Source organism: Poecilia latipinna, unplaced genomic scaffold (assembly GCF_001443285.1).
Source record: "Poecilia latipinna isolate Pla-1442-1.1 unplaced genomic scaffold, P_latipinna-1.0 Scaffold28, whole genome shotgun sequence".
Taxonomy (NCBI): domain Eukaryota; kingdom Metazoa; phylum Chordata; class Actinopteri; order Cyprinodontiformes; family Poeciliidae; genus Poecilia; species Poecilia latipinna.
This window is the reverse complement of record NW_015112644.1, coordinates 718,926-741,985: the sequence shown is the minus strand read 5'-3', so window position 1 is coordinate 741,985 and position 23,060 is coordinate 718,926. Positions and strand designations below refer to the sequence as shown.

Below are 23,060 nucleotides of genomic sequence, written 5' to 3'. Positions count from 1 at the left end.
AGCTCCAACACCAGCTCCAACACCAGCTCCAACACCAGCCACAGCTGTAGAGGCGGCCGCTGAGAGACCAACAGCACCTGCAGGAAATAGGAAATGTCAAATGTGGGATGGTCTGATGGGTACAGGATGAACTGACTTCAACAAGTCTCTGGATTGAGCTGTTCACTCCATGCAATTAATGCTAATCTTGAACCAACACGTTTTTTTAACAAGTACTCAAAGTACACCAGAAGACCAACAGCTTCTTTTGTTTCTTGGACCTCTTCATATGTTTACTTCAATCAAGTATTTAATCATGTTTCATCGTATGAACAACCTGGAGTGACTAATTTCTATCAAGGACATTACCTAATCCCATGAACGATGTTGGAGTGCTACTATTTTGAACAGTACTGTACTTTATCCTGTTTTATTACAGCAAGTAAATTAAGTAGCTACAACTAGAATCAAGTCAAAGCACCTGCAGATTGTAGAATCGCCACCAGGCTTCCTGCTGCCACCCCACCCCCGTTGGCGACAGCAGCAGCAGACATCATGCTTGCAGCGTAGGAGCCCGCTGCTATCCCAGCTGAGGTGAAACCAACGGCCCCCAGAACAACAGGAGCCAGCGCCACAGCACCGATTCCCCCCAAGACTTAGAACAAAAAAATATTTGACATAAACATGTTATTAAAGTATAATAAAAGAAGGTTAAGACAACTATATATATTTTGTCTACTCTGTGGTTAAATTACAAACTGTCTAAACAAAATAAAACATTGATTTTAGAAAACAAACCAAAATGTTTCTGCAGCCTAGGTGGCAAGATCTATTTATGGTCAGTGCTAAACTTCATATGTTTTTTGATCACACAATCACAGCTGTATTTTCTGTCATACTGAGAACATCTCAGTATGTCAAGATAACAAGCATAAAAGGAAGAAAAAATGTCATACCTGCAGATCCTGCTAGGAATAATTTTCCTGAAACACAACACCAACATAAAATGTGAGTTTTCACCAGAGGCCAGAAATAGATTGACCTGTATTAATCAGCAGCAGTTCTACCTCCATCAGAAATCAGTGCTGACCACAGAAAGTCAGATCAGTGAATCTCTAAACACTGTCTTAATGGTTTTTACCTTAAAGCAGCATTAAAAACACAACAAAAATAGCGATTTTTTTTGTAGAGTTTTATTATCTTCTGTGAGATGTCTTTCTCCTTTCAAAAAATTTAAATAACTGTGATTCATTAAAATAATTTTGAAAACTTAATCTAATAGGGTATGAATAATTTTGGGGTTCAGTTTGCATACTTAAATCAGCCAGATTTTATTGTTGCAGTCCGGTCTTTTAAAGTTTCTGACCATCTACATCAAGCATCAGCATTAAAGACATTATCTATCCAGTTTCAACACATTTTCCATCAGTTCTGTTTTAATAAAGAATTATGATAATGTGTCAATGTGAAAATATAAATAAGTAGTAGGAGATAACTTGATCCTGTTACCTTAGTGTAGGACAATATCTGACCAGTTATAGTAAAGGTTTCTCTGAGCAAATTACTTCCTCCTTGAGCAATATTTTTATAGAGATAAGGTCCAGATCGTGCAACTTGTATCTCTACCTGAGAAGAAGTTTCGTTTGCCATTTCCTGATGGTGAACCGGCAGGACTCTGACCCTCCATCTCAGCAGAGCCATGAGCTGGTGGGTCCTGTTGCTTCTGAGGATCTAAAAGAGAAAAAAAGTCTAATTCAGAGGGAGACATAATCTTTCAAATATATGTTCCTTTCTGTGATATTACCCCTCTTCTGTTTACAGCAGGGGTGTCAAACTCCAGTCCTCAGTCCTGCAGTTTTTAGATTTGCCACAGGTACAAAACACTAGAATGAAATGGCTTAATTGCCTCCTTCTTGTGTAGATCAGTTATCCACAGCCTTCCTAATGACCTAATTATTCTATTCAGGGGTGGTGCAGCAGAGGCACATTTAAAGGTTGCAGGGCAGTGACCCTTCAGGACTGGGGTTTAACAGAGGAAGAGTTACTTCCTCTGTTCCTGTAAACCACAGGAACAGACCCTAGTTTGTTCCTGTGGTTTATTTTCCTTGGTTTATTTTCAGATAGATAAACAATCTTTATCTGAACACTAGTGAAAAAACATAAATGTAAAAGACATATATTATCAAGAACTTCATTAGAACAAAAATTTCTAATTTCATGCAACTTTTGGAGAGCATTTTCTTTTTGTTAAATGTGAAAACAGATTTCCTAGTTTTGAAAGTGGGCCACGAAGAAAAGTACAGTAACACCCCATATTTTCACGCAAAAATGAAACCATGTTAGTGCTGCCTTGATTGCTGGTTCTGAAGTGTAGGCTGACCAAGGGAACATTTGTACATAAATTGCTTCACGTTACTTGAGTCTCAGAACTATTTTTATATCTGATGTGAGTGGAGAAACCTCTCCGGCTAATCAGTGCTCACCTTATAAGTTAACATCTTTTTGAATGTACCAGGGTTTCATTGTCTTAAGGATTGTGTATTTATCAGTTTCAATAAACCTTCATCTATTTGTTTATATAGGTCACTGTATGACACATCAGAACTAAAATACTGTAAGAGAGACTTGTCCCCCATGAAGCCTAAAGTCTCTGTTTCTGAGGGGAAACAAAGTTGCAGCATTATTTAATCAAAAATAAAAAAAATCAGGTCACACACACTAGAACAGGGACTCCTCTTACCATTTTCTCTTACTGTAGGTGATTCTGCTGGTGTTGCAGCAGTGGAGGCACTTGCTGGAGAGCCATCCCTCTCCGTCTGGGACATGTGGGTGTGAGTGTCACTGTCCAGGTGCGCAGGTGATTGAGTACTGACATTGTTGGCTGTATGTGTTGGCCTCAAGGGAATGTCTGTATCAGGAGGAGCTGATTCCCGGTCTGAATAGTTGGGATTAGGGGATCCAGACTGACTGGCTGATGCATCATGTGTTCTTAGAGGTGTGGTTGGGTCATCTCCAGCTGCACCATCTTTAGAGGCAAGCAGGTCACTAATCAGGTCATCCAAGAGAAGCAGCTGGGTCATGCCTTCATCCTTCAATGAGCTCAGTTTTTCACTTCTGATGAAGTCAACAATCAGGTTGTACAGTTCTGGAACACTTAAAACATCAAGGTTATTCGCGGGACCATCATCAATTAAAGACGCAATCACTTGTAGTTGATCTCTCCTCAAAGAAAAAAGCTTTTTCTGGAGGCTGAATATCAGTGCTTGCCGTTGAGTGCTGTTGGCCATGTTGACGTCTCACAGATTGCTTCAGGTCACTGGATGATATATTCAATGCAGCCTTTCCTGAAGTTTCATCAACCGTCTCCTATTGTCTCAGTGCCAACCTCTCACAACAGGAGACTCAAAATCTCGGACGAGACCCCAGTTATTACTGCTGCCAAACCTAGGGGATATCTGGACCAGTACCAAGCAGCACAGTGGCAAGAGAGGACTGTGGACTGTGTAGCCAATACACCGAACACACTGTGGATCACAGAGAGAACTTGTTTATTCTGAGGCGCACTTTCTATGCATAGTACACCAAACAAGGTCCTGAGTGCTCATTACTTGCAAAAAAGAAAATCTAAACACAAGAAAAAGAAGAAATAATTAAAATTGAAAGTACAACACCTAGTTGCATGATTTTGCAATGGGCTAAAGCCCATCTCCAGCAGCCATTGGGTGACTGCTGGATAAACTATAAACATCAAAATTATATTTTACAAACGAAAATCAGTATCAATTAACCTTAAATTAAAATAATTTAACAGAGACAGGGTATTACATTTACTATACAAGACTAAATTGCTGGATGATACGAGTTAGGAGATTTAATTACCCTTTGCGATAAAGAAAGTATTTTTGAAGTGAATTAAGTTATGTCAGTATGTAAAATCACCGTGCCTGTGCTAAGCTTGAAAGAATGCTTAGCAGAGGCATCGGAATGACACAAACAGAAGTCTATTAACACTTAGCGGTAAATAGATAAATTCGTTTATGCCTTGGTTAAGTTCACGGGAATAAAATCAGCTTATTTTGGTGCCTTGAGTTGAACCATCTATTCTAAATAAATATCTCAATTCTCTTCTTCACAACACCAACATATAAAACTTACAAAAATGGACCGATCAAACCAGTTATTTAGACAGATTTAGATCTCTTCTAAACTTTAGATGTACTCACCCTCATGAGACAGTTCTTATTTCCGGCTGCAGTCTAATAAGCTGAACGTCAGCTTCTCACAGACATAAATACTCGCACAGTCATATGTGCTGCTACTGACGTTTTATTGTGCTGCTCCCTGCGTGAGAAAACCAAACAAATATGGTTGCTCCATTCACTAAACCTCGAAAGTCGGACTACGACGTGATAAAAGTCCGTTAACTTACAGGAATGTTAAAAACAGGAACTAAAAGAACCGAGCTCCCGATTGCCATTGAACGCATCATAAAGAAGCCAACGTCTAAAAATGACTGCTACTTCGGTTTGTCTGAGTTTCGATTTCCTGAGCACAGAGGTGGAGCGTCCGAAACTAATTCAACATATTTTTATTCAAGAGAAAGTAAAAAGTAGCCGTCCAAGAAATTTTTCAGTCATAAAAAAGTTTTCCGTAAAACTCAAATACTGAATTGAACTAATCATAAGACTTAATGTTTAATGACATAATCATAAGAACTAAACGTATGAAGTTAGCTTTATATTTTTTATCAAATTATCAAATGAAGTTCCTTATAAGAGTAGATTATGTAGAAATTTTTACAAAATTAAAAGTAAGTTTATTAAAATTGCTCCTAAAAGTAAATGTCTTTCAAAAAATTACTCAAGTAAATGTAACTGTTACAACTGATATTAATAGGCATCATTATGAGTATTTGAGCGACAATGACACAAAATTCAATCATATGCCTTGTTTTTTTTAACCAGTTTTATTCAGGAATTTTTTTGCAAATTTTATTGGAAAAGCAAATCCAAATAATGCTGTTTCAAAATTCAGTGGTGCATCAATGTGTTAAATAACTCCTGTTGTGTTTTTGTCCTTTCACTTCCTCTTTTCCCAACCTTTCCTCTACCATCTACTTGAGACACATTCATTAAACTCTGATCAACTTTGAAGTTGATCAGAGTTTAATGAAGGCTGTTGACTTGTAGTGGTGTGGTCGTTTCTAATTCGCAAACACATTAAACATGATTGCTGATTATTGTGACAATTACCAATAAGTAGTGCTGCTTCACAGTCCTTTTAAACTGTAGGCCAGTCAAAATGACATTTCCAAATTTCACATAACCTTTTGCTATTTCAACAGATCAATTTTTAAGTACTCTTTAAATCTGGACTTCAGGGAGGCCAAACTCCACTTTACACGACACTCCGTACCATTTACCAGAATACATATTTTCTTTATTCAGGTAGTAGGGGATTATTTTCCTTAAAGATTCCATTTACAGTTGAAACCAGAAGTTTACATATACTTATTTGCTACGTGTAAACTTCTGGTTTCAACTGAAAAAAATCAAAATCAAAAAGTAATTTCAAATCTGCAGTGAAAGGCAGTTCAAGAAAAAAAATTACAGACCAAGAGGGGAGTGGATACAAATTTAGTTTTACGGTGTAGCCAATTGGAAATCCATGAATCATGTTTCTTCTATTTCACAACTATGCTTTGTATTGATGTATCACAGGGTATTAATATATTTTAAACCTTCTGTAAAGAATTTAATGAAAGTTGGGTTTTGTCTTATTTTGTTTAACTGGAGCACCAATGAAGCAGAAATGGGATGAAATGTATAACATGAGGTCACCGATACTGAGAAAGCAAAAATAATAATTAGTGTTTTGACCACATAAATAAAGCTCCTGCAGCGATGCCAAACAGAACGACTGCCATCGCTTCCTCCCTTCTTTTTTGTTCGTTTCGTTTCTGAAAGATGTTTGACAGCCATCCCACTGCAGCTCCAACACAGGTTCCAAGAGCACTTCCAATGCTGGCCAGAACCGTGTTGGCGGACGCTGTAAAACCGGATGCACCTGCATGAAAAAAGACGCATACACTAACCAAACAGGATTATTGAAGATGTAAGGGGAAAAAAACATAAGCTCTAGGGTTTCTTTTTTTTTTAAGCAGTTTGGGAAGCTGAAGTCAGGTTACAGTAAACATAGTAGTGTGATCAGCCTTATCAATGCCAATGTAAATTTCAAATGTTCCCCTTTTGATGTGAACAAGAAGAAATGTGCTGCTTCCTTATCTTTGGATGCTGGAAAAAAGTGCAATATTAACAAACACATTAAGAGATAAGGGAGTGTTAACAACTGTATAAAGTTTTATGAAATAAATCACTTCTGTTTGCTACTACTACTTGAAAAGTAGCTACTATTTTGAGCAGAACTGTATTTTATCTTTTCTAAAATGGCAAGCAAAACTCTTAAAACTAGAGTCAAGTCAACTAGCGTTGACTACAGCGTTAGGTACCTGCAGATTGTAGAATCGCCACCAGGCTTCCTGCTGCCACCCCGCCTCCGTTAGCAGTGGCAGCAGCCGACATCATCTTTGCAGCGTAGGAGCCCGCTGCTATCCCAGCTGAGGTGAAGCCGATGGCGCTCAAGGCCACAGGGGCCATGAGCACTATACCCACTGCTCCTACTGCATGCAAAAGCACATATTACTGATGTTAGAATATATGCTGATATTCCTGTGAGTTCACCAAGAAAATCATTAGCCACACAGAGTTGGTGCTTTATTTCAGGGAAGCTCTAAATGTAACATGTATCCCGAGTGACCTTTGATAGGTCCTCATCTCATCAGGATGAAATATAAAAAAGATTTTGTCATTGCACCTGTAATCAGACGTTCACACTTTTTTCTTTTAAAAGATGGACAAACTTAAAATGATAACTTTTTTTCACAAGGTTGCAAAACTACATATTGCAAATAATATATGCGTAGCCCCATTTGTCTTATGGCATGAAGAAATAGATAAACCAGGGCATCTGAAACCTACCTGCTCCTCCTGTGATGGCAGCAGTTTGTGCTAAAAAAGAAAAAGAAAATAGACAATGTAATGTGTAGCAAAATAATAATAGATTCATATACAAATTGTATGATAATATAAATTATATAAGGAATCTTTGTATAAACTGTGTAATTGGTTCCCTGGAGATGATAACAAGAAAATTCTGGATAACCCTGACAATCTTCTTCAGAAGACTGTCAATGAAAAACAGTGCCTTCAGTCAGAGGCTTCTTCAAATTCAAAGTAATACAGACAATACAGACAACTACAGGATATCTTTCCTGCCCACAGCCATCAGAATATACAATAACTTCTTAATTATATGAGTTACAACTACATTTAATTTCCCTTTGGGATCAACAAAGTATTTTTTGAATTTGATTGAACTCAATTTGAAATACATAGAAAACAGTCAAGTTCAAATTAAACAAAATTTTATTTGCTACAATTTAATACAATTGTTTTGTCACATGAAAATCCCATAAGTCAAAATTAATGCAATAATAATAAAATACCTTCAGGTAAAATGTTGTACTGAAGGGTTAGTTTACACCTTGAGCATGTGCTCTACAGCAGGAGTTGTATCTTGAGACACAGAACTGCACCTTTATATTGCAATATAATGTACTATAAAATAATCTATTTTTTATATCACAATACAATACAACAGGGCCGTGCAGAGACCACTAAAGGGGCAGGTGGTAAAAAAAGGGCACATCTAACTGCATTTTAGGACAGAATATTAACAAAGTCACAGCTTTCAGAGTTTAATAAACAATGATAAATTACAAATTGTGAGATATACAACTAGATTTATTACACTAATCTGAACCTGAGTACAATACATGTCCTGATCGTCTCACGTCTTCAAAACACTTGGAGCCCCTATTAGTAGTCTAACAACTTCTGACAAATAAATAAGGTATCTATATCGTTGCAAAGAATAAAGTATATTCTACTCAACACACTTACCAACACCCATGAATTGCTCTTAAACAGTCTGTTTGTTCCAAGCAGACAGAGAAACCTGTTCTCGCAACCGACAAATGCTATTTTAGAGACAACTGCTCTAATTCTTGTTGCATTCAATGCAACTCGGAATTCTGAAACAAAGCAAAAACATGTTGCTAGTCGAGGATAAAAGGTCTACATTGATTTTTATTCAGTGTAGAACAATAAACACTTTCTAAAAAAATGTTAAATGTATAACAAAGCCATCTAGCATGAACAGGTAATTTCATTTATTTATTTTAGATCGTTTCCAATGCTCTCAAATACAACTGAAATATTAGTTATCCTAATAAAAAAAAACAAACAGAGGAGACACGCTCTCCTTTGCTAATATAATATCCCATTTTTTTATTCTTATTTCTTTTTTATTGACTGTTTGGCTGCAAAGGAACTTGCGTCAAACTTTTAGCACACATTCAGATTATTTTAACGTGTATGTGTGGTTTTCTGAGGAGCAGGAGTTGAACATATATGTTGTTTTACTCATAAATATGAGTAAACAGCAGAAAAAAAACAAACCTGCTGTTTTCATATGTAAGCCTGATCACATGGTAGATTGTGCGCATGCGCTGCTCGTTGATGGAGTAAATATGGCCACTGGTACCGTCAGCTGGTAGCGCAGCAGAGCCCAAAGCTGCCGCTGTTTGCTGCAGAAACCACCGACTGTCAGCTGTCCGTCACCCGCTGCAGCTTGTCAGGACACCCGGGGCTCGATGTCTGTGGCCAATGCAAAACGCACCGTTCTGGATCCGGTAAGAGGTTTCGCTTAATGTTGATGTTCACAGCCGTTCCTAATGAACTCTCGTAATTTCTCAGCTTAAGCCGCTGCCATTCTCATTTGATTAATCTGTCTCGCATCTGAGGGATGTTTTAGCTCTCAGATATTAAGCAGAAGCCAGACTGTCAGTGTGGATGCAGTGGTTTTAACTTTACCTTCCCTTTTAGGTGATCCCGTACACTGGTCCCATACCTGGAGGCCTGCATCCAGGGGAGATCATCATCATCCAGGGGACTGTGCCACCAGAAGCTGACAGGTGATTTTTCCAGTCAAACCGAGCAGATAGCACTTGGAGAGCTGTCTGTTGTGTTGCATAAATTAAAAATATATTTGAAAACTTGATTTAGTTAAGAAAAAAGGGGAATTGCAACAAAAGTATGCCAGCCTACTAAAAAGTGTGATGACACACTGTTGAGAGTATACGCACTCAGTATGAGGCTCCTGTTGCATGAATTACTGCATCAGTGCAGCGTGGCACCATCAGCCTGTGGCACTACTGAGAAGTTTAAATATGTATATTCCTGAGCCTGTGTTTATAACTTTAACCTTGACTTGTGTGTTCGTCCTCTCTGCAGGTTTCAGGTGGACCTGTCAAGCGGCTGCAGCACCAAACCACGCTCAGACGTCGCTCTCCACTTCAGCCCTCGCTTCAGTGACTCCCCCTGTGTGGTCTGTAACTCCCTGCTGCAGGAGGAGTGGGGTAACGAGGAGACGCTCCACCAGCTGCCCTACAAACGCGGAGCCCCCTTCGAGACCATCATTCTAGTGCACAAGAATGGCTTTAAGGTGAAGCAGCCCTTCACCAGCCTGTGTGCTGTAGCTGAAGAACATAAATTAACTGAATGTCTGGCTTTACCTGTAGGTGGCAGTAAATGGTACTCACCTGCTGGAATACAAACACAGAACTCCTCTGACCAGGGTCGACACGTTTTCTATTTCTGGGAATGTCAGGGTCCACGCTATTGGCTATATCCCAAACTCAGTAACTAACTCCTTTCTAATTTTCTTGTTTGTTTTTTCCTCTCTTTTTCTTCTGAATCACTTCTGAACACGTTTTTTCTCTTTTAGGCAATATACTCAGAGTCAGGTGATTTGGTGAGTTTCCTCAGTTTTTTTTTTTTTTCTTTTAGCGGGTCCATGAAGTTAGAATTTTCTTACGATGCAATAAAAACGTCCTGAATGTTTATGGGTCCGTGGTCACCCATGCTTATTCACCATGCTGTAGATTTTATTACAGTTTATTTGGGTCTGTATTCTCAATGAATCCTAAGACTAAACACAGCTTTACTCCTTAATTTTATGGTCGTTTCACCAGATCAGGCAAGCAGGCAGTCACAGTAAACTGCTGACAGCTGAGGGTTTATTATTAAATAGATGTAGTAAAAATAACCAGCATGGCAAGAAGCTGTTACAAATCAAAGTAACGATGATGTAAATAAGCTATAATTGCTGTGGTTGTTGCGTGGTGAATAATTCAATTTTGCAAAGTTTTATCATCATGCTATTGTTTTAAAAAACCTAGTCTAAACTCAGTAATTGGTTAATTTTCACTATTTTGTCGTTTTGTGTGCATCAACCGTAGAAGACAGTGTCACGCGGTCAATCAAACATCCTTCACTAAGATGGGAATTTCTGTTGACTCATCGCTCAAACTCTCTCTCAGCAGCTGACTCGGTCACTCAACCTAAAACTCTGAGAATACAGGCCCATAACTTTATATTTTTGCCACGTGTAAATAGCGGACGCGTTGTTTTGCCTTAATTTGTTACATTACAAACTTATTCCTAATTGTAATAAATTAATCTGTTGCCTAAAAATTCTACACACCAAATACCCCATTATGACACTGTGGTGCTTTTTGAGATTTTTGCAAAAAATATAAAACCAAGAAATCACATTAATTCACAGCCTTTTAAACTTTTTTTTTTTTTTTCCCACATTGTCACATTGGAGCCTTGGTATGTAGGATTTTGAGGCATGAGTACAATTTGGAATAAGACTGTGACATAAAATGAAGCGCTGTGAATACTTTCCATATGCACTACTGTATACAGCTCAGTCATAGAAGCTCATGTGACAATCTTGGAGAAAAATAATAACATTGTTGTTACAGGGTCTTCCCTACAAAGGCAGTATACTCAAAGGACTGAACCCAGGACAGCACATCACAATAAAAGGACAGGTCAGCATGTACCCTCACAGGTAAACAAACTATTAATAATATGCAAATATATAAATAATTTTTTGTATTTTTCATTTATCACAATTATTAACATTTTATGTGTTTTAATGGGACTTTGTTAAACACGAAACAGTTTATAATTGCACAGAAGGAAAATAGTAAACAAATAAAATGACAGCTGTAAGTATTTTTCATGTATGTCTGCTTTGAACATCCAAGAGACTGAAACGTTTGACCGCAAAGTTGCTCAAGCTCAGTTTAATCATTTTTTGCAGCATCAGTTTTTAGGGCTTGTAACATGTGCATATTTTGATCTACGTCTGGGCTTTGATTAGGCCATTCCAACACACGATTATGCTTCAATTAGGGACGTTGTTCTGCTAGAAGGTGAAAATCAACCACAGCCTCATGAGTTTAGCAGCCTGCAGGAGGGTTTTCCACTGATGTTTGTGGTTGTCACATGACAAAATATGAGAAAGTTCAAGGTTGATGAAAACGTCTGCAAGATGCTGAATGATTGATTTAGTGAAATTAAACATCACTGTTTTACTGTTCAGGGATTGTAACCGATACGGGAAAAAACTAAATCAATCTTCCAATTAAGCTTTTAACCAGGTGGGAATGGAATAATACAAATTGTGTGATGTAGCTGTATTATTTGAATAATGTTTTTTTTTCTAAATCTAATATCTATTACGTTCTGTAAAAGAAAAATAAATATTTTTACCTCTGTTCCAGTTTCACCGTCAACCTCTGCAACAGCAAGATGGAGAACATCGCTCTCCATCTGAACCCCCGGATGAAGTCGGGCGTGTTCATCAGGAACTCGTACCTGGACGGATCCTGGGGTCAGGAGGAGAGGGAGCTGCCCTTCTTTCCCTTCTCGCCGGGCGAATACTTTGAGGTAGGAGCAACCAGCAACTTTCAAGATTTTAGAGACACACAAACTAGTTTTCCCATTTTTTTTTTATCTTAAGAGCCATCATTGACCACATTTATGTTACAAATTAAAACAGAATCATTCACTGACCAGAAAAAAAAAAATGTCCCAATTCTGGTCAGTCCATCTTTGAACTTTCACCTCGGTGCATTCTGGATTAGCATTCCTCAACATTTCCTCCCCCTCCAGATCCTCCTGCTCTGTCAGCCCCATCAGTTCAAGCTGGCAGTGAACGGGTCGCACCTGTTCGAGTTCAGGCACCGGGTGCAGGACCTGAGCAGCATCGACCAGCTGGAGATCATGGGAGACCTGGAGCTCAATGATGTGAAGTTATGGTGACTCGAAGCCAACGCGTTGTTGGTCGGGGTTCAGTTAGTTTACAGTGACCCACACGATGGACGTCAGGTTTGAATTTCAGGTCTAAGCTAATCTAGCACTGTTACTGTGGTTGATGAGGTTCATCTTTGTGGTCCTGATTGGACAGATTCATGGGTGACAGAAAACTGGACACACATATTTAAGCACTTAAGCTTAGCTTATAATTTAAATTATATGCAGGTCTTAAACTGAGACAGTGGATATTCATTTTTTTTTGTTTTTTTTTGTTTGGTGCAATGTGCAATACAGAAAAAAAATCTCATCTTTGCACCATCATTGTGCATGATTGTATTTTACATTTCATTAATGGTATTTTATCAAAAAACTAATTTTCTAATTTAAAAGAGCCCATTCTTTATCCTTTTCAAATAAACTTGTTTAATTTCTGTAGAAATATCAGATTCACTTCATACGACTGATCATGTGAAAACTCAGCCAGTAGTAAATCTCCAGGGTGGCTATTCAAAATCTAATATATCTCTAAAAGTATTAATTCTGGATTGTCTGTATTACCTTCTGTAGTGAAGAAGAGAAATATCTCTTGTATCCTCCATGTTTTGATAAATAAAAGACAACTGAATGTCTTACTTACATTTTGTATTCGAGTTTAAGCTTTATAAGGAACAGCTGCTGCTACACAACGGCACAACTCTTCAGTTGTGTGCTTTTACCACAAACTGGAAGGTCTAAGGTGAAATGCAGAATCATTGAACTCCACAGCTCTCTGCTTTGACTGAACGTTTCTGTACTGCTTACTTTATTGCTTAGCTTAATACATGTTTACTAACCAATTCTAAACTCAGCCTAGCAGAAATGTTGATTTTGGAAAAACTGCAGATTTAACTGTGAAACACAGACTTCAACGTGAAACCTGCAAACACCGAAGACAGGAAAGACAGAAAAGGGACGGACAAGAAGGATGAACACAATAGATTTTTTTTTACAAAAAAAAAAAAAAAAATGTGTGAAAGTTCTTAAATCCTTTGTCAATTTTAAAATATGAAATGTTCAATATGAAATTATAGCAGGTTTTTAACATGGGACATCGAAAATCTAGAAACTGGAAGGATGTCTGGATACAAGGATGAAAGGCAAAGAGGGACCACAAGCACAAAGGAAAATGATTATATATATATACATATATATAAAGGAGGGGAGGTCACAACATTTTGACAAAGGGAGAGAATAAAGAATGGGGATAAAAATATTTATCCAGATCTGGCTGCGAAATGGTGAAAATCCATATTTCTTTGGTTTGGAAGACAGAAGTGATGAAGGATGAAAAACATGGAAGAATTAAAGTGGAACAAAGGTTATAACGTTTAGAAAGCGTGTCAGGACATAAAAATCGTTCTCGCTGCTCTGTCCATGTACCACACCTGGGAAAAAATAACTTAAATCAGTTTCAAACTTCTCCAGAAAGCAGAACAACCAGAGAGGAGAGCCAACAGATCTACACGCAGCAGACAAGACATACTCACTGATCCTGAGGTTAGATCCTGAGCTGAAAGGGAACATCTCTATATTTAACCCTGCTGATACAAACAACGCAGTTACCTGCAGTACGTCTGATCAACCACAAAGTGGCAGCAGAGAGCTAATAACCGTTTTTACCTTCCTCTGGAAACTACTGGAAAATGATCGCAGACAGTGGGCACAAGACGAGCTCACCATACACACTCATGCTTTCAATTTATATGCACCAGAATCTGGTAAAAAGTTGGTGTTTTATTAATATCCACAGGAAATATAATTTGTAAGAGTTGTAGTAACTATGGTACAGTACAACAGTCTTTGATTTCTTTTACATAGAAAAAGCAGGATGATATGCAACATAATGACAAAAACCATCACAATGCTGAAAATAAAGGCAGGAGACATGGTCAGATCAGCAACAGGCAAGTCGGTTCAATTATATTTAACAAAAATCCGGTCCAATCCAGTGGCAGAAATGCAGCTTTCAGACCTGAAGTGTTGAATCAGTTCCTTTTGTTTTTGCTCGAAATGGCTTACAGACGTAGATACCGCTTCGAAAAGCAAAGTCCAGTTTGCAGATTATCAAATTAAAGTTGTCTAATCTTCCCTTGAAGTACAAAATAAACCCAACAGTTTATCTCTGAGTGGTCGCACACAAACTGTAACTTTTCTCTCACAGTTCCAGCAGACAGGTTTGGCAACATGATGGCTGAGAACACGTTTTTCTTCACTTCAGATAGCTTCAACACAGTTTCTAGCAGCTGGAGTCTGTAACTCATGAGGGAGTCAGCCAATACCAAAGCAGCTCAGGAGAGTTTTAAGTCTTCAGAAGGAGTTGGGTTTATATATCCCACTGTCAGACAGAGCTGAGCTTCACCAACCCCCTGACCGAGTCCTCGTGTAGCGAGTCTTGGCTGGCCGGGTTGTAGAAACTGGTCTGCACGGTGTGGCTGTGGCCCAGCGGGCTGCCGCAGTGTAGCATGCCCGGTGGCGACGGCACTTCCTCTGGCGTGAGATAGTGGTGGAGCGCTGCCTGCTCCTGGAGGGGGTGGGTGTGGTTTAGTGCGTGTCCGTGGATCGGCAGCATGTCTGTGGCCTCGTGGCAGCTCAGGCTGGGGGTGGACGTCGGCGGGGTCGGCTGGCCGAGGGGCAGCGAGGAGCAAGGCCCGCCCAGGGTAAGGGAGGCCCGGGCGGGCAGAGACGTCCCGTTTTCAGGGGAAGACGTTATGATGACTGGCTCGCTGCTATGCTGCTGTAGGAGGGGGGTGGTGGCAGCCTGCAAAACATATTTGGTGCTCTGAATGCACTGGTCTTGATCACACTGAGGGAAAAACAAAACGGCGACATGCAAGGGAGTGGCGGGGGTGTACAACGCACAGACAAGACACCAGACAGATGACAGGAGAAATAAAGAAAAGCAGAACATGAAGGGGGAGGTGATTGGATAAGAGGGAGAAAGAGAAATAAATGTTAGTAGTTAGAAATGCAGAAAACACAAAAGAGAAACCACAAAGACAGAGCCACTCGATTCCCACTTCATGGCTTATTTATCTGTAACGTATCGGTCTGGCTTAAGACTTCAACTTTGTCACAGAATTAGCTTAAAGCCCAACAACTAGTTATCACCAGAGTGTAATCATCAGCTGAGCAAAGGTGACAACCCTTCATCCCACAGCACTCCCAGAGACCTTCTGACGAAAAGAGCAAAGGTCGGGCCTCAACTGCTCACCTTTCTGTCTCAATGTCACATGTCACCTAAAAAGAACAGATGACACTTGTGACTCCAAAACAAATGAAACTTGTTCTTTTTCCCTCTCAATAACATCTCTATTCATGGCTCTTATAAGTTTTCACATGTTGTAGTCAGATGGATTTAACTGGGATTTTCACCAACAAACTTGTACATTGTTGTGAACTAGAAGAAAAGGAATACAAGGTTTTTAAAAATGTTTTTCAAAATTAAATTCACCTCCATTTACTCTGATGTTCCCAAAATTAAATCCAGAGCAAGTTTCAGAACTCATCTATGTTGCAAAAAGACCGAGGCACATAGCAGGTCAGGAATAAAGCTGTGGAGGAGTTTTTAAAAACAACATCCCAATCTCTGAATCTCTCAGAGCTTTGCTCAATCATCTAGACAGAGCACGGCATCTTAAATTGGGCATCAACATAAACTTAGAGGCTTAGCAAGAAGAGCTTCATTAAGAGAAACAGAAACTGATTTTTTTTAGCCTATATACAAAATCCCTGCTGTACGTAGGGAAAATAAACACTGCACGTCGCAGGGAATAAAGTGTTAGATGCTACGGAAGATTTAGTTCTGCAGGGAAGCTTTTGAAGAAGTACCCAGAACTACAACAGAGTGGTTTAGATCAAAGCATGTTCATAGTTCTTGTCAAAGTACAGACACAACGGGCAACAATTTCAGCTCCAATGTGCAAATTGATGAAGATATACCCCAAAAGTACCTGTGGCTATTATGTTAGCAATAGGTCAGTGTTCATTTATTTTTCAACAGTGAGTGGAAAACAAATGGACCTCACAGTATTTGGATTTTTATATGTTAAAAAATTGACACAGCCATGTACATTTGTTTATTCCCTACACAATTATGGACTATGCTTTGTGTTTTTCTTCACACATGAAATCCAAACAAAATGCAGGCAAGTTTGTGGTTTTTAATGTTATGAAAAGTGCCGCGTCCTGCGTGCAATACAGACACCTCAGTCTGCCGTGTTCGCACCTTTAAGTAGCAAAAGGAAAAAAAAAAAAAAGAAAGTCAAACATCACTTAGTTTTACTTTCCTTAAAAACAATATTAACCAAGCGCCTCAGCACTTGCCCTTAGAAGGAATCAACAGAACAAGAAGAGACAAGACTGCTCAGACCAGCCTTGAACCGCAGGTGATCCAGAGAAAATGTGTTTTGGTTTGCCGACACGCAGCCATGACGACAACAAACGTTTATACTTAAGAACTTAAGCTTCTAGTTATGGTTCTACTCTGCATCCCGACTACACCCAGTTTCACCGATTACCCTTAGAAAACGGCAAAGTGAGACTGCAGCATGTCATTCATTTCTCAGTATTTATTTTTGCTTCCTCATAGATCGTTGTGATGCGTCCGATTGCTTCAGAGTCGTAAGTTGAGATCCAAGGTATTCATTTGAAAAGATCACTTAAAAACTGCATTCCAAAGGTTTCTGGTGAAGATTTAATTTGTTTTTATCTATTCTAAATTAAAGATCTCCATATTAATAGTAAGTATAATATATTCTGCAGAGGTATGTTGCCATTTTAAAGCTCTGGCATGTGGCTGCATTTCTTTTACTTCAACTCCTTTTACATAGTAAGCTTGATCAGATTCATACATCTTATTAAAATCTGTAAAAGACTTTCAAGCCAAACCTTGTATATAAATTCTCTTGAGAGGGTTTGAGAAAGACAACATACTCAGCAATAAAATCCCTTTGACATGTTTATTTGTTGCTGTATCTTATGGGCTTTGAGGAATTAATACCACCAATAAATTTCACTGAGAATAAAAAAGAAAAAGAAAAAATGGCAAAAAATATGATGCGACAAGTCAGATGTTCACACTTCAGAGCTATTATTACAAGGTTTTGAAATCAGACCAATTTTAATTAAATTAACTGAACTAATAATGCAGTGGTGAATAATGTAAGACGACTATGTTGATTTTAATTGCCTAAAACATTCAATAAATCAGTTTTAGCAGCAGTGGAGAAAGCTGCATTTCTGGGAATGAATTTTTGTTTCCTTCATTCTCACAGCAGAACATCCATATACCTCTGCCAGAACTAGAAACCATGAAATTTGCTTTTTAAATTTGTTATTTTTCCTTACAGATATACAAATTCAATGTTTCTACAAATATAATTTAAGACCTAGTATTAATAACTTGCCTCCATTTAATTAGAATTATTATTCTAATCTACTCAATTTAGAAAGGTCTCAATATGAGACAAACCTCACAAGTCAGAAGTGTTTATCTCCTATTGGGAGGTAAACACTTTATAGAGTCCAGCCTGAGCAAGAAACCAGGATTAAAAACTGAGAGACGTTTTGTTTCACTAAAGATCTGAGCTGTTATTACGAGAAAGAAAAAGTCATGCAACTGAAGGAAGGAAATTGGGTGGTAAAACTGAAAATGATGTGGGTTTAACAGTCTCTTATGGTGAAATGATCAACACGGAAATAGTGGTTGACCACACTGGTCTCTGGGTGTGAGAGGAAGAGAAACGAAGAAGGGTAAAAACTGCATCATGATTTCAACAACAGTTTATTTCCATCCCACTCAGAGCTCATAGATGTTTAGATTCTATCTTATTAGAGACGAGTCAACGTTCAGACGGCGACACAAAGATGTGCTGAGGCTTCTCCTCAACTGAGGCGAATCCAGACCGGAGGGGTTTGTTATCAAGGTGTGACGTGCCTTCATATTATCCATTGTTACCATAGCAACAGCTTAAAAGGCCTCTCTCTGCATGGCACGCTGTCAGGCTTCTGAGCAGCATCGCAGACAAAACACATCACAAGGAAGCGGAGCTTTCATCGCCAGACAAATGGAAACATCTAGATGCGTTTTGAAACTCCGGGAAAAATGGCAAACCCAACATGCGACAAAAACAGGGGAACAAATGCGCTTTGTTTACTTGGCTCCAAACACATCTTGGCGTTACCTAACAGAAGTGGACAATTGTCTGGATGACTGATAAGAACTTTTGTAATGCGACGCAAGGTTTACAGGCCAGCTGTAGCGGACAGACGGCCGTTATTTCTGGATGCATTAACGTAGGGGAACGCACCTTCGGCTTACATCCCAACGCACACTTCCGACGTTAAGACGGCTCACGTTCGCGTAAAATAAAGTATGACGAGGTCAAGATTGGGCGAGAACAAAGAGGACGACTGTGGTGCACAGTGGGGAGAAGTGAAACGGCGAGATTGCAATGTGTGAGGTAAACACCGGTTGCCTCCATTCAGGCGTCAGAGTGACACAAGGTCGCCTGAACAACACCAAGCATTCTCCCAGGCTGACGCTACTTTTAAGAAAAGGGTTGTTGACTTTTGGAGCACAATGGACCGACTCATTCTCCAGCTCATGTCGCTCTGCAATGTGGAGATTTTCAGCGTGGTGGCAGGGAAAAAAAAAACAACAAAAAAAAAACACTCAGCACTGCTTCTGTTGACCTAATTTACAAGCAACACTGAACGTCTCGTACTCAGCTGAAATTATTGCTGACTTGCTCGCTGGAATCCAGAGCAAAACCATCAATTTAAATCCAGAGAGAAACAGCAACTAGATTTACTTTCTCTGATGTGAGCAATACAGACGGGTGGAGTTCGTTGTGTGGTGGGTTATTTAAAGAAATTAACCACATATGGACAAGTAGCTTAAATTATCTCGGGTTGTTTCGGAAAAAAAAAAAAAAAATGCGCAACATCTTCGGATTTAAGCCCGTCTTTTCCTGTTTTCGGTCAGTTAAGATCCCCAAAATTATTTATATTTGCTAAATGCCAGAATAATGAGATAACTTGTTGCTTGCACACTAAAATTAACCCACCTTTACACAACTTGTAAAATCCCAGATGATGTTGTCACTGATAAAATAATCCAAATTATGTGAGTTTATCAGAGGCACACCTATAGACATTTTTAAGGCAACACCTCAAACACACTCCTTCCTTGTGATATCAACTAAAAACAAGAAATCAGGTAAAACACTAGGGAAAAAAGTCATGGCTCCAAACACGTGTGGTTCAACAATAAATTAATTATCTAGCTATGAACAATACACAGAGTGTGTGTAGCCTTAGAAGTGTTTTCTCATTTTACTGTACTTAGAGTTCTCCAAAACCAGTAACACCTTTATGAAATGTCGTCATGTTCCCCCCACAAACCTCAGTGTGTTGCGTTAGGATTTGTGTCATAGCTCAACACGAAGTAGAGCATCAATTTGAATTGAAAGAATGCATAAATTGTTTTACAAAAAAAATATATCTGAAGTGAGGACATATTTATATTTTATACGTTGCAAAACAACCTTTCACAGCAGTTACAGATGCAAGGTCTAAGCAATTCTAACATGAATATGCTTTGATCTAAACCAAAATCAACAAACTAGAGGCATTTCCGCCTTTGGTTCAGCTAAACATAATGTGCTCAGAAGCAATAGAACTCTTAAAAACATAGCTTATTTTTAATCGTACCCACGATACGAAGATTGAAATTTTTCAAGTAAGGAACAATTTTATTCTTGTTTTTAGTTTTCAAACATTTTTCTTCAAAAGAATATTCAATCTTTAAAAAAAATTGCTTTGCAAAAAAAAGGAATATTCCTTACACAACTGGTGTCATTCTTTATGGAAATGGTCAAACATATCGTTTGAAAACACCATAGAAACACTGCTAAAGTTAGGATTTAATTTTAACGATCTTCACATTTTAAAACTCAATTCTTTGACCAGAAGTTACCAAGAGAGACGGGACTAAAACATCACATGCAGGTTGCAGCTCTGTGCCACAGATTAGAAAAGATTTGTCCAATTAAAGTAGTGAGATGGCAAAGGGATCCTGTTCTCACCTCTGCTCCATTTCTGACAAAACTCTGCACGTAAACAAGCTGAGCACAAACTGTATAAACATCCACATCAACTGGTGAAACTCAAATCTGTATTTTTCACTTTTATTAAATCTCCCTGAGGAAACAAGAGTGGTCTCAGGTCTGCGTCTTACCATGTGGCTTTGCTGGGACTGGGTGGCACCATACATGGTGATGCCATTGGTCGGTGGTGCCATCTGTGGTGCGTCTGCTTCGATGAAGCCTCGTCTGTCAATGAGACTGCAGAGAAATGCGAGAATAGATGAGCTAAAAGGCTTCATTGACACACAGCAAACAGCATAACAGAGCAACAGCATTCCAAGATTATCTTTATTAAAACCACAATAACGTAACAAGACATTAAAGTTAGATAAACTGTCATAATTCCTTCAAGGTGGAGAGAATTATGACAGGTGAAATGACCTTTGATGTGCCCACACTGTAAATACTTTGATGCATAAAGTTGTGCACAAACTCTATTATTCAAGTCTTGACCAAGAGAGAGGCTGAGAGAGCGCAGACCCCCATATTTCCACCAACAGAGATCCATAAAACCAGAACTTCGTGATAAATCACTGCAGTCCTGCAGTGGGGCAGCGGAGTGAATCATTGTTTCTGTCCCGTCGTTAATGCTGCAGAGCCCTGACGCGGCTGCTTAGACAACAACCTGCTGAACCCTGGTATGCACATGCACACGTGAGCGCTAATGGGCTACGTACAGCGAACGGAGGCCATTTATCAGCCAGACAGAGGTTGATCAGACACAGAGCAATATCTAGCAGACAAGCATGCAGCCAGAGAGGTGTTAAACAGCATAAACGGGATAATCATTTCACACAAGGAAGCCTGGACAGACGGTTTCAGTGGGGCTGAGCTGGCTGCAGGGAAAAATGTGTTTCTCAGAATCAGAAATCAACTAAAGGGAGAACGCAGCAGCAGCCCGAGTTGCATTAAAAGACACATATAAAGGCACTATTCAAGGTGTCAGCAGAGAATGCTACACGGCGATCTGCGCATGAGAACGTGAGAGGCGGTGCTGCTTGCTCGGACTTTAGACGAGGGAAGACGTTCCCATAATACTGCTGGATCCAGCTGCACGGCGCCTGTGGCTACAAACACAGACACAGATGCCCAGATGGCAGCCACCTGTGCACTGAGGACTCTCCTCACCACCCACAGGAATCATTACTGGAGATTTATTGCCCGAGACGGCCAGAGCACAGTGCACCCAAATGGCTTATTAGGAAAGTCTCTAAAAGGCTTCGGCAGAACTTCTTACTTTGCATTATGGTGTGGGCATCTATGGATACATTTATATGACAGACATATTACAGAACCACAAGCTCTTGGGCGTTTTTATTAATTTCAGAGCACTTTCAGATTTTCAAGGATTCAGATTTTTGTCACAACCAGTAATCACCACTGTGGTAAATTACCAAAGGGAGCTTTTACATCCCTGTGAATGGTACTGGACTGTTTAGCGTCCAATGCTGCTGACTTCCTTCTTCCTTTTAATAGCTATGAATCTTTACCTAATGACCTTGCTATCTCTACTTTTGTCTTGGATGAACACTACAGGATGCGCTGATGGCAGAATTAACAGATTCTACCATCAGTGCCATCAGTACCACTAAGTGTGTCACTCCTCTGCAACTTTAAGCTGTGCTTTTTCTTTTTGTTTTTATATATCTCAGTTTCGGACATCAAAGCTAATACAAGGTTAAGCAGAACTGAAAAGAAAAAGTTGTAAAATGATTGTCTATGCTCTTTAGGAACATAAAATGCAGAGAATCAAAACTTTAATTATTTCTTTTACATCTTTTGAGTCTCATTTCTTTATAAAAAAAAAGGGAACAGCAGCCAGAAAAGACACTCACTTCTAGGTATCTGTTCAGTTAGTGCTCAGAGTAATCGGGGAAAGGCCACCAAGAACCACAGCTTCAAAGAAATGTGAACAGTTGTTCAAACTACTGAAGCTATGAGGATATCAGCGACGCTTAAGGTCACATGGAGAGGAGAACATAGCTGTGACAGATGGCTCGTAAATGGCCAGAAAAAGGATGAAATCTAACATGTCTAAAAAGCTTTGATCTGGGATGTGGTTAGAATAGGCCTGAAATTGTTTACACTCTTCCTGTGTCGTCTTTGCTAAGTTTAGAAAAAGGCCGCCGGGAGGCTCATTTCAAAGAAGTTCCTCACATCAAACAGAGTCTTAACGGACCGTTTAAAAGTTGGCCTCTGGGGAAAACTAAAAATTACAATGAGGGGGGAAAAAGGAGTTAATTATTTCAGTAAAAAGAGGGGGAAAAAAAAAAATGAAATAAGACCGACAAGGATCTCAAAATCCAGGACATCTCTTTAAATGTCACTTTCACAGTGGGGTTGCGAAATAGATTGGCTCTGTTTATATATGGCGGGTGACAACCATGTATATGCTGAACAAGTAATGTGGACATCTGGAAATTTGCAAACACACACACACACACTAGTCATACCTTGGTGGCAGGGGTCCACAAAGTGCCACACAGCAGTTGGTGAATATATTACCAGAGCTGTAAGGGTTGTAGTTGTCCTTCCCTCTTTTGGAAGACCACGACCCTTTAATCTGGAAGAGATGACACATTTTAAACAACAAGACATTTAG

General features: G+C 39.2%; 4 protein-coding genes and 1 long non-coding RNA gene across 6 annotated transcripts in view; 2 read left to right on the top strand and 3 right to left on the bottom strand.

The window, feature by feature from the left end:
- Positions 1 to 4,473, bottom strand: part of LOC106951854 (uncharacterized) — a 15,721-nt gene extending 11,248 nt beyond the window's left edge. The window contains exons 1-7 of the mRNA XM_015039586.1: positions 4,203 to 4,473; positions 2,952 to 3,503; positions 2,720 to 2,783; positions 1,606 to 1,710; positions 936 to 962; positions 465 to 634; positions 1 to 77 (exon numbers count right to left, since the gene is read on the bottom strand). Of these exons, the coding sequence (XP_014895072.1) occupies positions 1 to 77; positions 465 to 634; positions 936 to 962; positions 1,606 to 1,710; positions 2,720 to 2,783; positions 2,952 to 3,266 (758 nt within the window). The 5' untranslated portion in view covers positions 3,267 to 3,503; positions 4,203 to 4,473. The remainder of the gene's footprint in view (positions 78 to 464; positions 635 to 935; positions 963 to 1,605; positions 1,711 to 2,719; positions 2,784 to 2,951; positions 3,504 to 4,202) is intronic.
- A 464-nt stretch (positions 4,474 to 4,937) lies between these two features.
- On the bottom strand, positions 4,938 to 8,095 carry LOC106951863 (interferon alpha-inducible protein 27-like protein 2A). 2 transcript variants are annotated; one of them, XM_015039595.1, is made up of 4 exons: positions 8,001 to 8,095; positions 7,017 to 7,046; positions 6,488 to 6,658; positions 4,938 to 6,045 (listed from the first exon to the last, which is right to left on the bottom strand). In XM_015039595.1, the coding sequence occupies exons 1-4, from the start codon at positions 8,008 to 8,010 to the stop codon at positions 5,846 to 5,848; spliced, it is 411 nt and encodes a 136-aa protein (XP_014895081.1). In that variant the 5' UTR covers positions 8,011 to 8,095; the 3' UTR covers positions 4,938 to 5,845. The 2 variants fall into 2 exon arrangements, with proteins under 2 accessions (XP_014895081.1, XP_014895091.1); XM_015039605.1 differs by having other exon boundaries at positions 6,488 to 6,662; positions 7,024 to 7,046.
- A 511-nt stretch (positions 8,096 to 8,606) lies between these two features.
- lgals8b (galectin 8b) lies at positions 8,607 to 12,910 on the top strand. The gene is made up of 8 exons (XM_015039545.1): positions 8,607 to 8,791; positions 8,985 to 9,073; positions 9,393 to 9,603; positions 9,680 to 9,799; positions 9,886 to 9,912; positions 10,931 to 11,019; positions 11,738 to 11,903; positions 12,129 to 12,910. Exons 1-8 carry the CDS (start codon positions 8,753 to 8,755, stop codon positions 12,276 to 12,278), a joined length of 891 nt encoding a protein of 296 aa, XP_014895031.1. The 5' UTR covers positions 8,607 to 8,752; the 3' UTR covers positions 12,279 to 12,910.
- Positions 12,911 to 14,025: 1,115 nt separating this feature from the next.
- LOC106951821 (probable palmitoyltransferase ZDHHC14) overlaps positions 14,026 to 23,060 on the bottom strand; it is a 29,428-nt gene continuing 20,393 nt past the window's right edge. The window contains exons 6-8 of the mRNA XM_015039532.1: positions 22,912 to 23,021; positions 20,551 to 20,656; positions 14,026 to 15,114 (exon numbers count right to left, since the gene is read on the bottom strand). Of these exons, the coding sequence (XP_014895018.1) occupies positions 14,650 to 15,114; positions 20,551 to 20,656; positions 22,912 to 23,021 (681 nt within the window). The 3' untranslated portion in view covers positions 14,026 to 14,649. The remainder of the gene's footprint in view (positions 15,115 to 20,550; positions 20,657 to 22,911; positions 23,022 to 23,060) is intronic.
- Positions 15,555 to 18,083, top strand: LOC106951847 (uncharacterized). The gene is made up of 2 exons (XR_001425880.1): positions 15,555 to 17,788; positions 17,832 to 18,083. It is a non-coding gene; the product is annotated as an uncharacterized LOC106951847 (long non-coding RNA).

Bases quoted from the DNA above. Each gene is read 5' to 3' on its own strand.
- lgals8b (XM_015039545.1), top strand. From the start codon at position 8,753: ATGTCTGTGGCCAATGCAAAACGCACCGTTCTGGATCCG. The intron at 8,792-8,984 runs GTAAGAGGTTTC...CTTCCCTTTTAG, and splicing joins AACGCACCGTTCTGGATCCG to GTGATCCCGTACACTGGTCC. The intron at 11,020-11,737 runs GTAAACAAACTA...CCTCTGTTCCAG, and splicing joins GTCAGCATGTACCCTCACAG to TTTCACCGTCAACCTCTGCA.
- LOC106951863 (XM_015039595.1), bottom strand. The intron at 6,659-7,016 runs GTAGGTTTCAGA...TTTTGCATGCAG, and splicing joins TGCCATCACAGGAGGAGCAG to TAGGAGCAGTGGGTATAGTG. The intron at 6,046-6,487 runs GTACCTAACGCT...TTTTTCATGCAG, and splicing joins GGCGATTCTACAATCTGCAG to GTGCATCCGGTTTTACAGCG.